The sequence below is a fragment of the Mobula hypostoma genome, chromosome 4 (genome assembly GCF_963921235.1).
Source record: "Mobula hypostoma chromosome 4, sMobHyp1.1, whole genome shotgun sequence".
In the NCBI taxonomy this organism is placed as follows: domain Eukaryota; kingdom Metazoa; phylum Chordata; class Chondrichthyes; order Myliobatiformes; family Myliobatidae; genus Mobula; species Mobula hypostoma.
In genome coordinates this window covers 201,516,151-201,537,811 of record NC_086100.1, presented here as the reverse complement: position 1 = coordinate 201,537,811, position 21,661 = coordinate 201,516,151, and the positions used below count along the sequence as shown (strand labels likewise).

Genomic DNA, 21,661 nt, shown 5'->3' with positions numbered 1-21,661 from the left:
CTTTTTTTTAATTGGGTTATTCGAGTTTCTTGCTTTGTGGCTACCTGTAAGCAAATAAATCTCAAGGTTGTATAATTTATACATTCTTTGATAATAAATGTACTTTGAACCTTGATAGACCAGGATGCAGTTAGACCACACTTGGAGAATTATGTTCAGTTCTAATCACCTCATTATAGGAAGGATGAGAAGGTTTAGAGATGGTGCAGAGAAGATCTATCAGGATGCTTCCTGGATAAGGAGAATTGTCTTATTATGGAATTTTGAGTAAGCTATGGCTTATCTCTTTGTTTTGATGGGGAATAAGAGACGACTTGATAGAGATGCAAAAGATTACAAGAGGCATAGATAGAGTGGACAGCCAGCACCTTTTTCTCAGGGTGATAATGACTAATACTACAGGACATCCTTGCGGGTTGCTCCCAGCTTTTCACTGCATGTTTCCAAGTACATGGATCAAGACGGTGTTGATCTGTGACCTCCGTTGAGATTCTGGCTCAGTTTGATGTTTTTTTTGGGTTTGTGGGGATGGCTATGGAGACAGACAGGAGTGTTAAGGGTAAGAAGTTAGGGGTTGAAAATGGAGATGTAAGGGAATTGGAGGAGAGCCCAAAGTTCAAAGTAAAATTTATTATCAGAGTATATACATGTCACCACATACAACCCTGAGATTCTTTTTCTACAGGCATACTTGGCAAATCTATTAAACAGTAACTGTAAGCATTGGGATCTGTTAACTGTAAACAAACTGTGCAAATGCAGATATAAATAAATAACAATAAATAATGAGTATAAAATAACAATATAATGGAGTCCTTAAAAGAGTGTAGAAAACCCTTTTTAAACAAGAGCCTGATGGTTGAGTGGCAGTAACTGTTCTTGAACATGGTGGTCCTGAAAAACCTGTACCTTCTACCTGATGGCAGCAGTGAGAAAAGAGCATGGTCTGGGTAGTGAGGATACCAGGCTGTAATGCAGCCAGTCAGCACACTTTCCACCAAACATCCAGAGAAGTTTGCCAGGTTTTGATGACATGCTGAATCTCCGCAGACTCCTGAGGAAGTGCGGGCGCTGTCGTACTTTCCTCACAATTATATTTATATGATGGGTCGGGTCCAGGACAGGTCCTCTGAAGTAGTGATACCCAGGAATTTAAAGTTTCTGACTCTCTCCACCTCTGATCCTCTGACGATTACTGGCTCATGACCTCTGGTTTCCTTCTCCTGAAGTCTATAATCAGTTCAACCAACACACATCAAAGTTGCTGGTGAACACAGCAGGCCAGGCAGCATCTCTAGGAAGCGGTACAGTCGACAATTCAGGCCAAGACCCTTCGTCAGGATGTTGTTTGTTGTCTATAATCAGTTCCTTGGTTTTATTGACATTGAGTGAGAGGTTGTTGCTATCACACCACTCAGGCAAGTTTTAATCAACCTCCTGTATGCTGATTCATCACCCCTTTGATACAGCCCACAACAGTAGTGTTGTCAGTAAACTTGTATATTGTGTTGGAGCTGTACCTAATGACAGTCACAGGTTTAAAGCGAGCAGAACAGAGGACTATGCACAAATCTCTGTGGTGCTCCTGTGCTGATGGAGATTGTGGAGGAGATGTTTTTAACCAATCTGAACTGATTGGGGTCTACAAGTGAGGAAATCCAGGATCCAATTGCACAAGGGGGTATTGAGGCCCAGTTCTTGGAATTTACTAGTTAGTTTTGAGGGGATGATGGTGTTAAATGTAATCGATAAAGAACATCCTGATGTATGTACTTTTGCTGTCCAGATGTTCTAGGGTTGTGTGAAGAGCCAATGAGGTAGTAGACCTGTTACTTCAGTAGGCTATTTAGAGTGAATCCAAGTGACCAGCCCGAGTCTTAAGTCCCCAATCTGCATTTGAAAGACACCTATGCAGATATAGGACATCCACTGACTGGGCCACAATGCCCAACACAAACCAATGTGGACAGAGGCTGATGGCTCCCCCAGAGACAGCATGTTCCGGAGTCCATAAGACCTGTTTGAGTTGAACCCGGTGCTCCGACGTGGCAGTCTGGAAGTCTATGACCGTACTCAAGGGGTTGAGTGAGAAATGAACCCAGGCCAGAATGAATATTCAGACAGGTACTTCACTGGATATTTTGCTTTTCCAGCACAATTCCAAAACAAAGGCAATAATCCAAATCGGAAGGCTGGGCAGTGGTTCAATATAACAAAAAACAGAAGTCAAAAAGAAACAGGCAAGCTTTTCCTAAAAACACAACAGACTAAATCCTAAGTTCAAAAATAAAACAGGTCCAAAATACAAAAATAGCAAGGCATGGGCCAAACAAAAAAACACTTGAAAGGGATATACCACTGGATTATAAGACAGGCCCCCATTCAAGTGTTGGCTCAAAGACCAAGCAAAGAACAACAGAATTCACACACCTTAAATACTCAGAATAACTAGGCACAGGTGTAGTCAATTACCATACAAGTAATACAGCAAAGTGTCAATGTTTAAAAAACAGAAGCTCACTGAGGGCTTCCAGTGGCCAACTGTGGGATGGACCCTGAATTCCTGACTGCGCCACCCTCCACTCCTAGGCACACCTTCTGATACTTCTCTCCCCCAAAGATGGTTGGGTCGATGACAAAAGTTCTTAGTCAATTCCGGGTCCAATACTTTCCAAGCTAGGACCCAGCAATGTTCCTCCGGCCCATACATCTCCCAATCCACCGGGTACTGAAGTTGTCTGTGGGCCATGCAGGAGTCCAGTGGTTGGCAGACTGACCATCGATATTGTAGAATGGGGGATGGGGTCGAGCTTCAGGGCCAGGGGGAAATTGGTTACAGACCACAGGAGGGACACATGGAAAGTGAGGTCAATTTTCACGGATCGAGGCAACTTGAGTTGGTAGCTAACCAGATTTATTTTCCTCACAACCTTGAAAGGGCCAACCTTGAGTGGGAATAAAGGGAGCCTTTTCTGGTTGGCTGCCAGTGACTAGTGGTGTTCCACAAGTGTCTGTATTGGGATCAATTCATCTTATGTTAGAAATAAATGATTTGGATGATGAATTCATGGCTTTGTTGCAAAGTTTGTAGACAATATGAAGATAGGTGGAGGGGCAGATAGTTTTGAGGAAGTACAGAGGCTACAGAAGGACTTAGACAGATAGGGAGAAAGGGCAAAGAAATGGCAGATGGAATACATTGTTGGCAAGTGTATGGTCATGCAATTTGGTAGAAGAAGTGAAAAGGTTGACTATTTTCTAAATGGAGAGAAAATAAAAAAATTGAGGGTCAAAGGGACTTAGGAGTTTGTGCAGGATTTCCTAAAGGTTAATTCGCAGGTTGAATTTGTGGTGAGGAAGGCAAATGCAATATTAGCATTCATTTCAAGAGGACTAGGATGTAACGGCAAGGATGTATTGCTGAGACTTTGGAAAGCACTGGTGAGGCCTCACTTGGAGTATTGAGAGCAGGTTTGGGGCTCTTATCTTAGAAATGATGTGCTGAAACTGGAGAGAGTTCAAAGGAGACTCACGAAAATGCTTCCAGGATTGAATGGCTTGTCATATGAAGAGTGTTTGATGGCTCTGGGCCTGTATTTACTGGAATTCAGAAGAATGAGGGGTGATCTCATTGAAACCTATCGAATGGTGAAAGGCCTTGATAGAGTGGATGTGGAGAGGATGATTCCTATGGGGCAAAAGTCTAAGACCAGAGGACACAGCTTCAAAATAGAGGGGCATCCTTTTAGAATGGATATGAGGAGGAATTTATTTAGCCAGAGAGTGGTGAGTCTATGGAATTCTTTGCCACAGGCACCTGTGGAGGCCAAGTAAAGACTTAAATATACATAAAGATGTATATTTAAGGCACATATTGACAGAGTCTTGATTGGTCAGGGCATGAAGGGATATGGGGGCGGGGGGGGGGAGGCAGGAAACTGGGACTGAGAGGAAAAATGGATTAGCCATGATGAAATGGCAGAGTAGACTCAATGGGCCAAATGGCCTAATTCTGCTCCTGTATCTTATGGTCTTATAAGATAGTTTATATAAATAGATTGATTGTATGTCTATAAAGGAACACTAGGCACAGGATAAAGGGCTGGACAGTTTAACACTGAGGTGCATAAAAATTTCTTCTGTTAGTGGTTAAAAAATCAACGGAATTCCCAGGTCTCAAGGTGGAAACCTGACACAGAGAGGCGTTGAAAGATGAATGGCAGGGTAGAATTAAAGGACCTGGTGGTTGCTCCTACTTCTACATTCTTTCTTCTTGAGTTGGTGTCAATCCTCAGGGCTCACTGTATCAAATCCATTTTTCTTTTACTCTCATAACATTCCCATTAATTCCCTCCAGATTCGACAATTCACCTATACTAGGGGTAACTTAGTTAATAATGTCATGTGTGTGCCAAGCAGAGCTACCGGACGGATGATGCTAATGAGAGAGATAACGGAAGACAATGGAGAAACATTCAAAATACTAATAAGAGAGAAGAGAGAGATTAACGAGAAAGAAACACAATTCAGATATTGACAGACCGGTTGCTTTGAACCTGAACTGTTTGAAGTTTGATGGACAGGTGATACCCCAGCAGGGGGATAAAAAGAGCAGGTTTGCTAAGGCATGAGACACGCCATGCGACCCTGGAAAGAGCAGTGTAACCCCGCAAGTTGGTGGGAGTGTGGAGGACTGGTTCGCGGGAACCGATCAGAGGCTCACAGGGTGTAAAGGTACGATCGGTGGGAACCTGGGGTGTGTGTCCGCCCTTGCCTGGGTGCCGGGTTCACCGCGGTAGAACGATCGTATCCGGAACGGAGGGGTCACAGTCGGTGACCACAGTGGGATTAGAAGACATCAAAAGGTCTGCCTGAAACCAGCTGCATCTCTCACTCTCTCTCCAACGGTACAACAACAGCGACTACTTCGAACTGCACTAAACTGAACTGAACCCTGCTTCACTTAAGACTGATCATTTTACCCCTAGACTGCGATAGAGCTTGGTTGATTCCTATTACCCTGTTTCTGTGTATATGTGTGTATTATCATTGCTAACCTGTTACATTTATATCCTTGCAATTAGTGTACTGTATTACTTATTTCTTTAATAAAACTTTATTAGTTCCTAGTAATCACAGACTCCAACGAGCGTTCCATTTCTGCTGGTTTGGCAACCCAGTTTCGGGGTACGTAACAATAATTACATCCCAACCTGCATACACACTTAGTGGCCACTTTATTAGGTACCCTTATATACCTGCTCGTTAATGCAAGTATTATGTTGCAGCAACTCAATGCATAAAAGCATGTAGACATGGTTAAGAGGTTCAGTTGTTGTTCAGACCAAACATCAGAATGGGGAAGAAATGTGATCTAAGTGACTTTGACCGTGGAATGAATGTTGGTCCCAGAAAGGGTGGTCTCCTGGGATTTTCACATACAACAATCTCTAGACTTTACAGAGAATGGTGTGAAAAATAAAAACCATCCAATGAGTGGCAGTTCTGAGGGTGAAAATGCCTTTTTAATGAGAGAGGTCAGAGGAGAATGGCCAGACTGGTTCAAGCTAACAGGAAGGTGATAGTAACTCAAATAACACACAGCACATCAAACCTTGAAGTAGATGGGCTACAGCACCAGAAGATCACAAACATACAGTCAGAGGCAACTTTATTAGGTCGAGGAGGTACTGAGTGTATCTGGGATGTGGGTGGGAACCAAAGCATGCAGAGTAAACCCATGCAGTCACAGTCAGCATAGTAGAGTTGCATCGAATCTGAGTTGGTGCAACAATGCAGCAGCCCTACAGCTGTGTCACCACACCACCTGAGTGTGGTCAGTACATGAAAACATGAAGAACAGAGGCTGCAAGAAGGGTTATATAAGGCAACAGTCTTTAGCAAATCAGAGATTACACCATTGGACACCTACCTGGCTGCTGGGAAAACCATGTTACACTGTTCATACTACCACCTTGTCCTGCAGAGGTGCAGTTTGGGGGAGCCCAGCCAGGGTCACAGTAGCATGCATCATTATTATTACACACCTAAGATGATAAAATCCAAAACTATTGATTAAACAATCCTTATTACAAGTGTTAAAACTGGTAATATGTAACCATGCATATTTTATATTTTGAAGCTTTGGATGAAATGGTAGCAGTAGGTTAATCTTTACCAACTATCAATTATAGAGCTGTGGAGTCATACAGCACAGAAAAAGGCCCTTCAGCCCAAACGGTTCATGCCGACTAAGATGTAAATCTAAACACATCCCTTTTTTGCCCACATTTGGCTCATTTCCCTCTATATCTCTCTTAACCATTTACCTGTCTAAGTGTCTTTTAAATATTGGTTATATACCTGCTTCAACCACTATTTCTGGCTGCTCATTCCATATCTAGACTGCAATCTGTATGAAAAGGCTTCCCTTGGGCTTCTGTTAAATCTCTCCTATTTAAACTTAAACCTATGTCCTCTAAATCTTGATTCCCCAACTTTAGGACAGACTGTGTACATTCAAATTTCTCCTCTCGCCTTAAATGCATGGCCTCTATCATTAAACATTTCAAATCTGGGAAAAAGATGTGGGCTGTTTACTCTATCTATACCACTCATCATTTTAAGCTTCTCTCCCCCGAGTCTCCACCATTCCAGAGAAAACAACCCTACTTTGTCTAATCTCTCGTTATAGCACATCTAATCCAGGCAGCATCCGGGTAAACCTCCTCCGACATCCTTCCAATACATTATGGACCTCAAACCTATCGCCCGCTCCACTCTCTTTCCTGGGCAAACCAATCTGCATCAAAGCAGCCAAGTCACCATACATCCTCTGCACTTTAACATTCTCAATGAGCATACCACAAAGATATTGATCAAGAGCTCAGCAATCTCCTCTCATACCTCTCTGAATAATCTGGGGAGTTATCCACCTTAACATTTTTCAAGAGAACCAACACTACTGCAGTGGCATGTGTCTTAAGTAACGATGAGTTAGAGTACAGGATGGAGATAGAGAGCAACCTTCCCCTCGAATCAGTAAAACAAAGGAGGCTGTCACTGACTTCAGGAAGGGAAGGTGGTGAATATGCTCATGTCAGGACATGAGTGATTTCAGGACGTGTTTGGCACAGCTTTGTGGGCTGTATTGTGCAGTGGGTTTTCTTTGTTCTTCTATGTCTACATTGATCAATGTTGAGAAGATTCCCTGGAACTTTGGACCTTAAGTCACTGCAGTTCCCTCATTCACCATACTGAGATCCACTGTGAAAAAGCCATACTGTAAATCTCAATCTGCACTTTTCTACAATTGAACAGTAGCTCTTTTCCTGTCAGCTGAAATCAATTGATACAAGTTGGAAAAAGTCACAGTTATAACAACAAAGACGGTCTCCATTTGATGTTCCCTGCCTGCTTTCTCACCTGAATCTGCAAGCTTCATAATGGTAATTAATTTCAGATGATAATGAGGAGGCATACAGGAGCAAGATAGATCAGCTGGTTGTCATCAGTGGTGTCACAGCAACAACACTGCATTTAACATCAGTAAGACCAAGGAATTGGTTTTGGATTTCAGGAAGGTAAAGTCGAGGGAACACACACCAGTCCTCCTCAAGAGATTAGCAGTGGAAAGGGTGAGTAGTTTCAAGTTCCTGGGTGTCAACATCTCTGAGGATCTGCGAGGGGTGATTGATAAATTTGTGGCCCAAGGTAGGAGTCGATTTTAGAAAACCTAGCACATTTATTTTTCAATACAGTCCCCTCCTACATGTAAGCACATAGTCCGGCAGTCATGAAGCATACAGATCCCTTCTTTGTGGAAGTGGTCTACAGCAGGGGTGATTGATAAGTTCGTGGCCTAAGGTAGAAGGAGATGAGTTATACAGCTCTTGTTACATGCACGTACAGTCCAACTCTTTCTGTGAAAATGTAGAAAATTTGAAGTTAATAACTCATCTCCTTCTACCTTAGGCTACAAACTTATCAATCATCGCTGCTGTGGACCACTTTCTGGAGGTCCAAGACGCCGACTTCTACAAAGAGGGGATCTGTATGCTCCACAACCACTGGACTAAGTGTATAAATGTAGGAAAAATAAATGTGCTAGGTTTTGTAAAATTGACTCCGTCTACCTTAGGCCATGAACTTATCAATCATCCCTCGTATTCTGGGTCTAACATATTGATGAAATTACAAAGAAGGCACTACAGCAGCACAACGCTTGAGGAGAATTTGTATGTCACCAAAAACACTCGCACATTTCTACAGATGTACTGTGGAGAGCATTCTGATTGCATTACTCATGGAGACGCCACTGCACAGGATTGAAATGAGACAGCTCCACCATGGGAGTAGCCTCCCCCATCCGGGACATGTTCATAAGGTGATACCTCAAAAAAGCAGCATCTATCGTTAAGGACCTCTATCACCCAGGACATGCCCTCTTCTCATTTTTACTATCAAGTTGGAGGTACAGGAGCCTGAAGACACATATTCAATGTTTCAGGAACAATTGTCTCCCATGGATTCTCATATTTTTTTTAAAATCCAGCTTGCCATCTGTGACTTTGGCAAAAGCTGATCTGTTTTTAGACTCATGTCATCATAATACCAGAATAATACCAGGACTTCATTCCCTGGAGCATAGAAGAATGAGGGGAGATTTGATAGAGGTATATAAAATTATGATGGGTATAGATAGAGTGAATGCAAGCAGGCTTCTTCCACTGAGGCAAGGGGAGAAAAAAACCAGAGGACATGGGTTAACGATGAGGGGGGAAAAGTTTAAAGGGAACATTAGGGGGGGCTTCTTCACACAGAGAGTGGTGGGAGTATGGAATGAGCTGCCAGATGAGGTGGTAAATGCAGGTTCTTTTTTAACATTTAAGAATAAATTGGACAGATACATGGATGGGAGGTGTATGGAGGGATATGGTCTGTGTGCAGGTCAGTGGGACTAGGCAGAAAATGGTTCGGCACAGCCAAGAAGGGCCAAAAGGCCTGTTTCTGTGCTGTAGTTTCTATGGTTCTATGGTTTCTATTAATATCTTCTTTCTCTTTTCCCAGTTATACCTGGGGCTTTACAAACTCAAATCTGATGATTTAGAAGGGCCGTGTTTTTAGAGGTCATTCCTTATGGCTCAGTTGGATCAAGAATACAGGAGAAGTATCTTTTGTTGCACTTACCCCATGGCCACTGCAGTACTTGTTGCACTTGGCAACACCGAAACCAGCCACATTACGGCACACTTTGTTGATGCAGACCTGAAGGATAAGACAGTCTACACTTTAAAAGACCCATCTTTTAAAAAAATTTACACTTTCATACCACACTTCATTGACAATATATAAATCAACTGTAGCCTAACAATAGACCAAAAATACTTGAAAATTTGGATGGAGAAATGGCAAATAGAATTTAATGCAGGCAAGTGCCAAGAGAAGTATATGTATATTAGGAAATTATACAGTATATGTACAGAGGGATCTAGGGTTCAAGAGCATGAAAGTGGCATTGAGATGAGGTGGTGAAAAAAGATGCAAGGCATGCTTGTGCAACATAGGCAGCATCTATGGAAATGAATAAAATCCCAATGCTTTGACCTGATATCCTTCATCAGAACTGGAAGAGAAAAGGTAAGAAGCCAGAGCAAGGTGGTGTGGGGAGGGGAAGGTGTACAAACTGGCAGATGATAGGTGAGACCAGGTAGGGGAGAAGGTGGGTGGGAAGAAGTGAGAAGATGGGAGGCGATAGGTGGAAAAGGCAAAGGGCTGAAGATACTTCCTTCAGGAGAGGACAGTGGACCGTTGAAGAAAGAGAAGAAGGGGAACCAGAATAGAGAATGGAAAGGGAAGAGGGGTGGGGGGGGGGGGGAGAAATTACCGAAGGTTAGAAAAATAGCAAAATTGATGTTCATGCCATCAGGTTGGAAGCTACCCAGACAGAACATGAGAGGTTGCTCCTCCAACCTGAATTTGGCTTCATCGTGGCAGTAGAGGAGGAAATGAGAATGAGAAGACAAATTGAAATGCATAACCAGCAGGAAAGCCTATATTTTGTGACAGCGTGAACAAGCCTGACAGAGCAGACACTGATATGCATCAAGTCTCATCAATGTAGTGGTGAAGTGGTCAAGAGAGTCAAATAGAGAGCAATTCCTACGGAAAGCAGAAGAGAGGGTGCGGCAGAATATAGTTCAGAGGTAGAATCTCATTGGAGATAGTGGAAGCTATGGAGAATGATGTGCTGGGATATTGTGTTCATTTAGGTCACCCTCCTAAAGGAAACATGCCATTCAGCTGAAAAGAGTGCAAAGGAAATTTACAAGGATGCTTCCAGGACCTGAGAGACTGCGTTATGGAGAGAGGTTGAAGGGTAATTGTTTTCTTATTGTCACATATACTGAGGTACAGTGAAAAGCTTTGTTTTGGATACCTTCAAACAGTCATTTCAATACATCAGTATATTGATGTGGTACAAGGAAAAAGCAATAACAGAATGCAGAATGAAATGTTACAGTTACAGAGAAAGTGCAGTGCAGGCAGAAAATGTGCAAGGCCATGACGAGGTCAAGAGTCCATCTTATTGTGAAAAAGGGTTGTTCGATGGTCTTATAAAAGCGTGATAGAAACTGTCCATGGTGGTATGGTGGTACGTACTTTCAAGCTTTTGTACCTTCTGACCAATGGGTCGATGAAGTGATCTGGCACATTGCTGTCTGTGAGGGAGTTCGGTGTGGTTTGCAGCAGAGTGTGCAGTTTGGAGGCCAGGACGCCTGGAGACGGGGTGCGAGCCCATGATCAACTCCAATACTCGCCGATCTCGCCAATTAAAGCATCGAGCAAGATTGAAATCAACGACGACGTCAGCAGAAGGTGAGAGGGTCTGCCTGCATTTAACCAGGTTCTCTCTCCCTCTTGCTTGATGCTGCCGAAGGATGGTGTCTTGGGCAAGGTTTAATCGAGATGGTTTGTGGATTGGACTCAGCAGTTTCTGTTATATGTGTTCCTGGTTACTCCATTTTTATTGCTATTTTGTGCAATCAGGGTGAATTGGCTCTGCAGCCTGCAGACAATGAATGATAAAGCACCAAACTGAACTGAACTGAACTAAACTGAACATTCCGAGTCAGTTTCAACGATTCTGTAGTTTGATGATTTATATTTTGTGCTTTTTGCTAACTTTTTCCCGTTGCGCGATTTGTTCTTTTTTTTGCATGTTGGGTGTTTGTTTTCTTTGAACAGGTCCTATGGTGTTTGTTTCGTGGTTGTCTGTGGGAAGACAAATCTCAGGGCTGTATACTGCATACATACTTTGATAACAAATATACTTTGAATCTTTGACTTTGGGAAGGGGGAGAAGAGAGAACAAACACAAGAAATTCTACAGATGCTGGAAATCTGATGCAACATGTACAAAATACAAGAGCAATTCAGCAGGTCAGACAGCATCGCTGTAAATGAATAAACAGTCAATATTTTGAGCCGACACCCTTCTTCAGGACTGGAAAGGAAGGGGAAGATGACAGAATAAAAAGGTGGGGGGACAGGAGGAAGGAAGATAGCTAGACAGTAAAAGGTGAAGCCAGGTTGATAGGAAAGGTAAAGGGTTGGAGAGGAAGGAATCTGATAGGAGAGGAAAGTGGACCACAGGAGAAAGGGAAGCAGGAGTGGACCCAGAGGGAGGTGATAGACAGGTGAGAAGAAGTAAGGGGCCAGAAGGGGAATAGAAGAGAGGAGGGGATGGGAAATTTTTTTAACCAGGAGGGCCAGCAAGTGATATTTATGCCATCAGGCTGAAGGCTACCTTGACCAAATATAACTTGTTGCTCCTCCACCCTGAGGGTGAACTTCTCATGGCACAAGCGGGGGCATGTCAGAATGGTAATGGAAACTGAAATTAAAGTGTCTGGTCACCAGGAAGTTCTGCTTTTGGTGGATAGAGCAGCGGTGCTCGACGAAATGGTCCCCCAATTTATGATGGATCTCACCAACGTAAATGAGGCCATATCAGGAGCACGAGACACAATAGATGACCCATGCAGATTCACAGGTGAATTGGTGGCTCCCCTGCAAGGACTGTATGGGGCCCTGAATGAAGGTGAGGGAGGTGGTGAATGGGCAGGTGCAGAACTCTGGCCACTTGCAGGGATAAGTACCAGGAGGGAGATTAGTGGGGAAGGATGAATGGACAAGGAAATCATGGAGGGTGCGATCTGTTCAGAAAGTGCAGAGAGGAGGAGAGGTAAATTCCAAGGATTCTAGTGTTATCAGGTTCGGATATGGCCAAAGTGCGGACTGAGAGGCACTGAACCAGGTCGATAAACACAGAAACATAGAAAACCTACAGCACAATACAGGCCCTTTGGCCCACAAAGCTGTGCTGAATATGTCCTTACCTTAGAAATTACCTAGGGTTACCCATAGCCCTCTATTTTTCTGAGCATGATGTGCCTATCCAGGAGTCTCTTTAAAGACCCTATTGTATCCACCTCCACCACCGTCGCCGGCAGCCCATTTCATGCATTCACCACTCTCTGGGTAAAAAACTTACTCCTGACATCTCCTCTGTACCTACTTCCAACCACCAAGGTATAAGGGTGACTTGGACAGGCTGGGTGACTGGGCGGATGCATGGCAGATGCAGTTTAATGTGGATAAATGTGAGGTTATCCACTTTGGTGGTAAGAACGGGAAGGCAGATTATTATCTAAATGGAGTCAAGTTAGGAAAAGGGAAGTACAATGAGATCTAGGTGTTCTTGTACATCAGTCACTGAAAGCAAGCATGCAGGTACAGCAGGCAGTGAAGAAAGCTAATGGCATGCTGGCCTTCATAACAAGGGGAATTGAGTATAGGAGCAAAGAGGTCCTTCTGCAGCTGTACAGGGCCGTGGTGAGACCACACCTGGAGTATTGTGTGCAACTTTGGTCTCCAAATTTGAGGAAGGACATTCTTGCTATTCAGGGAGTGCAGCGTAGGTTCACGAGGTTAATTCCCGAGATGGCAGGACTGTCATATGTTGAAAGATTGCAGCGACTGGGCTTGTATACACTGGAATTTAGAAGGATGAGAAGGGACCTGATTGAAACATATAAGATTATTAAGGGATTGGACATGCTGGAGGCAGGAAGCATGTTCCTGCTGATGGGTGAGTCCAGAACCAGAGGCTACAGTTTAAGAATAAGGGGTAGGCCATTTAGAACGGAGTTGAGGAAAAACTTTTTCACCCAGAGGGTGGTGGATATGTGGAAGGCTCAGCCTCAGAAGGCTGTGGAGGCCAAGTCTCAGGATGCTTTTAAGAAAGAGATGGATAGAGCTCTTAAAGATAGTGGAATTAAAGGTTATGGGGATAAGGCAGGAAATGGATACTGATTGTGGATGATTAGCCATGATCACAGTGAATGGTGGTGCTGGCTCGAAGGGCCGAATGGCCACTCCTGCACCTATTGTCTGTTGTCTCCCCAATCCAGGCAACATCCTTGTAACTCTCCTCTGCACCCTTTCTATGGTTTCCACATCCTTCCTATAGTGAGGCGACCAGAAGTGAGCACAGTACTCCAAGTGGGGTCTGACCAGGGTCCTATATAGCTGTAACATTTACCTCTTAGCTCCTAAACTCAATCCCATAATTGAAGAAGGCCAATGTATTTTATGCTTTCTGAACCACAGAGTCAACCTGCGTAGCAGCTTTGAATGTCCTATGGACTCAGACCCCAAGATCCCTCTGATCCTCCACACTGCCAAGAGTCTTACCATTAATACTATATTCTGTCATCATATTTGACCTACCAAAATGAACCATCTCACACTTATCTGGGTTGAACTGCATCTGCCAGTTCTCAGCCCGGTTTTGCATCCTACCAATGTCCCGCTGTAACCTCTGACAGCCCTCCACACTATCCACAACCTTTGTGTCATCGGAGAATTTACTAACCCATCCCTCCACTTCCTCATCCAGGTCATTTATAAAAATCACAAAGTGTAGGGGGTCCCAGAACAGATCCCTGAGGCACACCACTGGTCACCAACCTCCGTGCAGAATATGACCCATCTACAACCACACTTTGCCTTCTCTGGGCAAGCGAGTTCTGGATTCACAAAGTAATGTCCCCTTAGATCCCATGTCTCCTTACTTCCTCAATAAGCCTTGCATGGAGTACCTTATCAAATGCCTTGCTGAAATCTATATAAACTACATCTACTGCTCTACCTTCATCAATGTGCTTAGTCACATCCTCAAAAAATTCAATCAGGCTTATAAGGCACGACCTGTCTTTGACAAAGCCATGCTAACTATTCCTAATCTTATTATGCCTCTCCAAATGATCATAAATCCTGCCTCTCAGGATCTTCTCCATCAACTTATGAATCACAGAAGTAAGACTCACTGGTCTATAATTTTCTGGGCTATCTCTACTCTCTTTCTTGAATAATAGAACAATATCTGCAACCCTCCAATCCTCCAGAACCTCTCCCGTCCCCAATGATGATGCAAAGATCATCGCCAGAGGCTCCGCAATTTCCTCCCTTATCTCCCACAGTAGCCTGGGGTACATCTCATCCGGTCCTGGTGACTTATCCAACTTAATGCTTTCCAAAAGCTCCAGCACATCCTCTTTCTTAATATTTACATGCTCAAGCTTTTCAATCCACTGTAAGTCATCCCTACAATTGCCAAGATCCTTTTCCGTCGTGAATACTGAAGCAAAGTACTCACTAAGTACCTCTGTTATTTCCTCCAGTTCCATACACACTTTCCCACTGTCACACTTGATTGGTTCTATTCTCTCATGTCTTATCCTCTTGCTCTTCACATACTTGTAGAATGCCTTGGGGTTTTCCTGAATCCATCTGCCAAGGCCTTCTCATGGCTCCTTCTGACTCTCCTAATTTCATTCTTAAGTTCCTTCCTGCTAGCCTTATAATCTTCTGGATCTCTATCATTACCTAGTTTTTTGAGCCTTTGGTAAGCTTTTCTCTTCTTCTTGACTAGATTTACAACAGCCTTTGTACACCACAGTTCCTGTACCTTACCATCCTTTCCCTGTTTCATCGGAACATACCTATGCAGAACTCCACGCAAATATCCCCTGAACATTTGCCACATTTCTTCAGTACATTTCCCTGAGAACATCTGTTCCCAATTAATGCTTCCAAGTTCCTGCCTGATAGCCTCATATTTCCCCTCACTCCAATTTAACACTTTCCTAACTTGTCTTTTCTTATCCGTCTCCAATGCTATGGTAAAGGAGATAGAATTGTGATCACTATCTCTAAAATGCTCTCCTACTGAGAGATCTGACACCTGACTTGGTTCATTTCCCAATACCAGATCAAGTACAGCCTCTCCTCTTGTAGGCTTATCTACATATTGTGTCAAGAACACACCAAACAAACTCAACCCCATCTAAACACCTCGCTCTAGGGACATGCCAATCAATATTTGGGAAATTAAAAACTCCCTGTTTTTATTACACCTTTCCAGAATCTGTCTCCCTATCTGGTCCTCGATGTCCCTGTTACTATTGGGTGGTCTATAAAAAACACCCAGCAGAGTTATTGACCCCTTCCTGTTCCTAACTTCCACCCACAGAGACTCTGTAGACAATCCCTCCGTGTCTTCTTCCTTTTCTGCAGTGGTGACACTATCTCTGATCAACAGTGCCACGCCCCCACCTCTTTTGCCTCCCTCCTTGTCTTTCTGAAACATCTAAAGCCTGGCACTCTCAGTAACCATTCCTGCCCCTAAGCCATCCAAGTCTTTGTAATGGCCACAACACAACATTAATGGCTCCAAGTACTGGTCCACAGTGTAAGCTCATCCACTTTGTTCCTACTACCCCTTGCATTAAATAGACACATCTCAAACCACTGGTCTCAGTGTGTCCCTTCTCTATCACCTGCCTATCCTCCCTCTCGCACTGTCTCCAAGCTTTCTCTATTTGTGAGCCAACCACCTCTGCCTCCGTTTCTTCAGTTTGGTTCCCACCCCCCAGCAATCTGAGTTTAAACCCTCCCCAATATCCTTAGCAAATCTCCCCACCAGGATATTGGTCCCCCTGGGATTCAAGTGCAACCCGTCCTTTTTGTACAGGTCACACCTGCCCCATAAGATGGCCCAATGATCCAGAAATCTGAATCCCTGCCCCCTGCTCCAATCCCTCAGCCACACGTTTATCCTCCACCTCACTCTATTCCTATACTCACTGTCACGTAGCACAGGCAGTAATCCTGAGGTGACTACCTTTGTGGTCCTGCTTTTCAATTTCCTTCCTAACTCACTGTAATCTGCTTTCAGAACCTCCTCCCTTTTTCTGCCTCTGTCATTGGTACCAATATGTACCATGACCTCTGGCTGTTCTTCCGACTTCAGGATATCGTGCACGTGATCAGAAACATCTCGGACCCTAGTACCTGGGAGGCAGACTACCATCTGCGCTTCTTTCCTGCGTCCATAGAATCGCCTTTCTGACCCCCTAACTACAGAGTCCCTTATCACTACTGCCTTCCTCTTCTTTTCCCTACCCTTCTGAGCCACAGGGCCAGACTCTGTGCCAGAGGTGCTGCCACTGTTGCTTCCCCCAGGTAGGCCGACCCCCCTAACAGTACCAAACAGGAGTACTTATTGTCAAGGGGGACAGTCAAAAGGGTGCTCTCTAGCATCTGACTCCTGCCCTTCCCTCTCCTGACTGTTACCCACTTATGTCTCCTCAGGCCCCGGTATGACTACTTGCCTATAGCTCCTCTCTATCACCTCCTCACTCTCCCTGACCAGACGAACGTCACCGAGCTGCATCTCCAGTTCCCTAACGCGGGCCCTAAGGAGCTGCAGCTCAATGCACCTGGCGCAGATGTGACTGTCCGGGAGGCTGGGAGTTCCCACATCTGAGACCGAGCATAGAACACCAGCCTCACATGCATACTTCCTGTCTGTATTCTGCACAGATAACCTTCCTTGCCTTGACCCATTATCGCCGAAGCCCTGTTTACCCAAAGCCTTCCTACTCTGTCTCCCTCTACTCTGAGGCCTGCTCTATAAGGTGTCTCCTTTTAAACTCTTCTCGCTGTTCTCACTGGTTGATGTCCAAACGCTTACACAGTCGTGCCCTGATCAAAGCGCTGAAGAAATAACCATCTCCTTTTAAACTCTTCTCACTGTTCTCACTAGCTGACATCCACGTGCTTACGCAGTCGTGCCCCAATCAAACCGCTGAAGAAATAATCCTCTCCAATAGTTCACAGACTTTAATACAAACAGTGATAAAGGGAAAATTGAAGAACAAACACTTGGCCAAACAGGGCTGTTAACTAAAACTCTCAAAAGGAAAACGAAGCCTATACTGTGACTGAAAAAAACATCTAAACATTAAACGAATACCACTAGTCTTCAGAGTCAGTTGACTTGAAAGTCCAATATCTCAGGGAAGGCCGAATGTAAAACAGCAGTGAAGCGTTGCTATGCTCTGTCCAAGTCTCGACAAGCACTATGACAACAAGTATGGAGTTAAATACTATCACGATTAAATAATAATTAGCTGACATGTGCAAATTCACAAGCGCAATTGCCATATCTACTGAGTTGCCGAACCTGCGGTTGTGACAGGGCTCCCCTCTCTAGGCACAGCCCCTGAGCCACCACAGACCTGTGTCAGTTGTCCAAGATGTCCTTCGCTGGGATCTAAGTATGTTCTTCTGGGCCATACCCTTCCCAGTCCACAAGGTACTAGACCTTACCATGTACCCGGTGAGATGCTAGGAGACCCCGTACAGTATAGACAAGGGAACCATCTACCAGGTGGAGAGAAAGGGGAGGGAGGGTGACTGGGCCCAGGGGAGAGGTAATAACCGGCTTGAGCTGGGAAACATGGAATACTGGGTGGATCTTCAATGATGCTGGTAGATGCAATCTATAGGACACCTTGTTTACAGCCTTTTCCACTACAAACGGTCCCACGTAGCATGGTGCCAATTTCCGGTTCTCGACTTTCAGGGGAAGATCCCTTGATGCCAACCAGACCTCCTCTCCTGGCTCGAATGGCCTTACCTGTCAATGGAGCCGATCAGCCTGCCGGGAATGCTGTTTCTGGGCACGCAGCAGAGAAGCTCTGGCTTGTCTCCGGGTGTGCTTGTAACACTGGATTAGCTGTTCAGCAGCAGGAACTCCTACGTCGATCTCCTGATCAGGGAAGAGATGGGGCTGGAATCCCTTCTGGCATTCAAAGGGAGACATAACGGTGGAGGACGACTGGAGGTTATTGTGGGTGATCTCTGCCCAAACCAATCGTATGCTCCAGCACGTGGGGTTGGAAGAGGAAAGACAGTGCAGGGTTGTTTCCAACTCCTGGTTCACTCTCTCTCTCTCTGGCCATTAGACTGGCGTGAAAACCAGATGAGAGGCTGGCCGTGGCTCCTACAAGAGAGCAGAAAGCCTTCCAAAAGCGGGAAGTGAACTGCGGTCCATGATCAGACACTATGTCTTGGGGAAAGCTGTGGAGCCTGAACACATGTTGAACCTGAGTGTGGCAGTCTCACGAGCCGATGGAAACTTGGGGAGGGCAATGAAATGGGCAGCCTTGGAAAATCAATCCACAACAACCAAAATGGTGGTGTTTCCATTCGACGGGGGTGGGCCAGTGATAAAATCTACTGAGAGGTGGGACCAGGGGTGGTGGGACACAGGCAGTGGACATAACAGACCCGCAGGATGCTGGCGTGATGTCTTGTTCCGAGCGCAGGTAGGACAGGCAGACACAAAGTCGTGGACATCCTGGGACATAGATGGCCATCAAAATTGTCTCTTTATAAACTCCTAAGTCCGCTGAATTCCCGGACGTCCAGCCAGACGGGAGGAGTGACCCCATTTCAACACTTTGGAACGCACCGCAACAGGGACAAACAGCCGGTTGGGAGCAACCCCATCCGGGCCTGGATCTAATTGTTGGGTGGCCCTCACCTCTGCCTCTATTCCCCAGATAACTGGAGCAGCGATACACGAGCGAGGAAGAACGGGCTCTGGATTGGCATTGTCCTCAGATCTGTCAAACTGCTAGGAGAGAGCGTCGGCCTTTGTATTCTTGCTGCCGGGACGATAAGTGAGGATGAAATTGAACCGTGTGAAGAAGAGAGCCCACCAGGCTTGATGAGAGTTGAGTCTCTTAGCATCCTGAATATACGAGAGGTTCTTGTGATCTGTCCAGACGAAGAATGGATGTTCTGCCCCCTCCAGCCTGTGACGGCATTCCTTCAGGGCCTCTTTAACAGCCAGAAACTCCTGGTTCCCAACATCGTAATTCCTCTCGGCCAGAGTCAAGCGACGGTAAAGAAAGGCACAAGGGTGCAGCCGGCTATCTGCAGACGAGCGCTGAGAGAGGACAGCTCCAATGCCTACATCAGATGGATCCGCCTTGTCAATGAATGGCTGAGATGGGTCTGGGTGTTGCAGCAGCGGGGCAGTGCTGAAACGTTGCTTTTGCTCGGAAAATGCTTGGTCAGCCTCGTCTGTTCAAAGGAATCCTGCCAAGGTCTTAGAAACCATAGAAAAACTACAGCACAGAAACAGGCCTTTTGGCCCTTCTTGGCTGTGCCGAACCATTTTCTGCCTAGTCCCACTGACCTGCACACGGACCATATCCCTCCATACACCTCCCATCCATGTATCTGTCCAATTTATTCTTAAATGTTAAAAAAGAACCTGCATTTACCACCTCGTCTGGCAGCTCATTCCACACTCCCACCACTCTCTGTGTGAAGAAGCCCCCACTAATGTTCCCTTTAAACTTTTCCCCCCTCACCCTTAACCCATGTCCTCTGGTTTTTTTCTCCCCTTGCCTCAGTGGAAAAATCCTGCTTGCATTCACTCTATCTATACCCATCATAATTTTATATACCTCTATCAAATCTCCCCTCATTCTTCTACGCTCCAGGGAATAAAGTCCTAACCTATTCAACCTTTCTCTGTAACTGAGTTTCTCAAGTGCCGGCAACATCCTTGTAAACCTTCTCTGCACTCTTTCAACCTTATTAATATCCTTCCTGTAATTTGGTGACCAAAACTGAACACAATATTCCAGATTCGGCCTCACCAATGCCTTATACAACCTCATCATAATAATCCAACTCTTATACTCAATACTTTGATTAATAAAGGCCAATGTACCAAAAGCTCTCTTTACGACCCTATCTACCCGTGACGCCACTTTTAGGGAATTTTGTATCTGTATTCCCAGATCCCTCTGTTCTACTGCACTCCTCAGTGCCTTACCATTTATCCTGTATGTTCTACTTCGGTTTGTCCTTCCAAAGTGCAATACCTCACACTTGTCTGTATTAAACTCCATTTGCCATTTTTCAACCCATTTTTCCAGCTGGTCCAAGTCCCTCTGCAAGCTTTGAAAACCTTCCTCACTGTCCACTACACCTCCAATCTTTGTATCATCAGCAAATTTGCTGATCCAATTAACCACATTATCATCCAGATCATTGATATAGATGACAAATAACAATGGACCCAGCACTGATCCCAGTTGCACACCACTAGTCACAGGCCTCCACTCTGAGAAGCAATTCTCTACTACCACTCTTTGGCTTCTTCCATTGAGCCAATGTCTAATCCAATTTACCACCTCTCCATGCATATCTAGCGACTGAATTTTCCTATCTAACCTCCCATGCGGGACCTTGTGAAGTCCATGTAGACAATATCCACTGCCTTCCCTTCATCCACTTTCCTGGTAACCTCCTCGAAAAACTCCAATAGATTGGTCAAACATGACCTACCACGCACAAAGCCATGTTGACTCTCCCTAATAAGTCCCAGTCTATCCAAATACTTGTAGATTCTGTCTTTTAGTACTCCCTCCAATAACTTACCCACTACGGACGTCAAATTCACCGGCCTATAATTTCCCAGATTACTTTTCGATCCTTTTTTAAACAACGGAACAACATGAGCACCTCTCCAATCCTCCGGCACCTCACCCGTAGACACCGATATTTTAAATATATCTGCCGGGGCCCCTGCAATTTCAACACTAGTCTCCTTCATGGTCCGAGGGAATACCCTGTCAGGTCCTTGGGATTTATCCACTTTAATTTGCCTCAAGATAGCAAGCACCTCCTCCTTTTCAATCTGCACAGTTTCCATGATCTCACTGCTTGTTTCCCTTAATTCCATGGACTTCATGCCAGTTTCCCTAGTAAATACAGACGCAAAAAACCCATTTAAGGTCTCCCCCATTTCTTTTGGTTCCGCACGTAGCCGACCACTCTGATCTTCAAGAGGACCAATATTTCCCTTACAATCCTTTTACTCTTAATATACCTGTAAAAGCTCTTTGGATTATCCTTCACTTTGACTGCCAAGGCAACCTCATGTCTTCTTTTAGCCCTCCTGATTTCCTTCTTAAGTATTTTCTTGCACTTTTTATACTCCTCAAGCACCTGATTTACTCCCTGTTTCCTATACATGTCATACAACTCTCTCTTCTTCTTTATCAGACTTGCAATATCCCTTGAGAACCAAGTTTCCTTATTCCTATTCACTTTGCCTTTAATCCTGACAGGAACATACAAGCTCTGCACTCTCAAAATTTCTCCTTTGAAGGCTTCCGACTTACCGATCACATCCTTGCCAGAGAACAACCTGTCCCAATCCGCG

The 21,661-nt window shown here is 44.8% G+C and overlaps 1 protein-coding gene across 1 annotated transcript in view; it reads right to left on the bottom strand.

Annotated features, from left to right (window-relative positions):
* Window positions 1–21,661, bottom strand: part of LOC134346012 (uncharacterized) — a 166,641-nt gene that overhangs the window by 88,565 nt on the left and 56,415 nt on the right. Inside the window, exons 4-5 of the mRNA XM_063047352.1 lie at window positions 9,190–9,267; window positions 5,933–6,047 (exon numbers count right to left, since the gene is read on the bottom strand). Of these exons, the coding sequence (XP_062903422.1) occupies window positions 5,933–6,047; window positions 9,190–9,267 (193 nt within the window). The remainder of the gene's footprint in view (window positions 1–5,932; window positions 6,048–9,189; window positions 9,268–21,661) is intronic.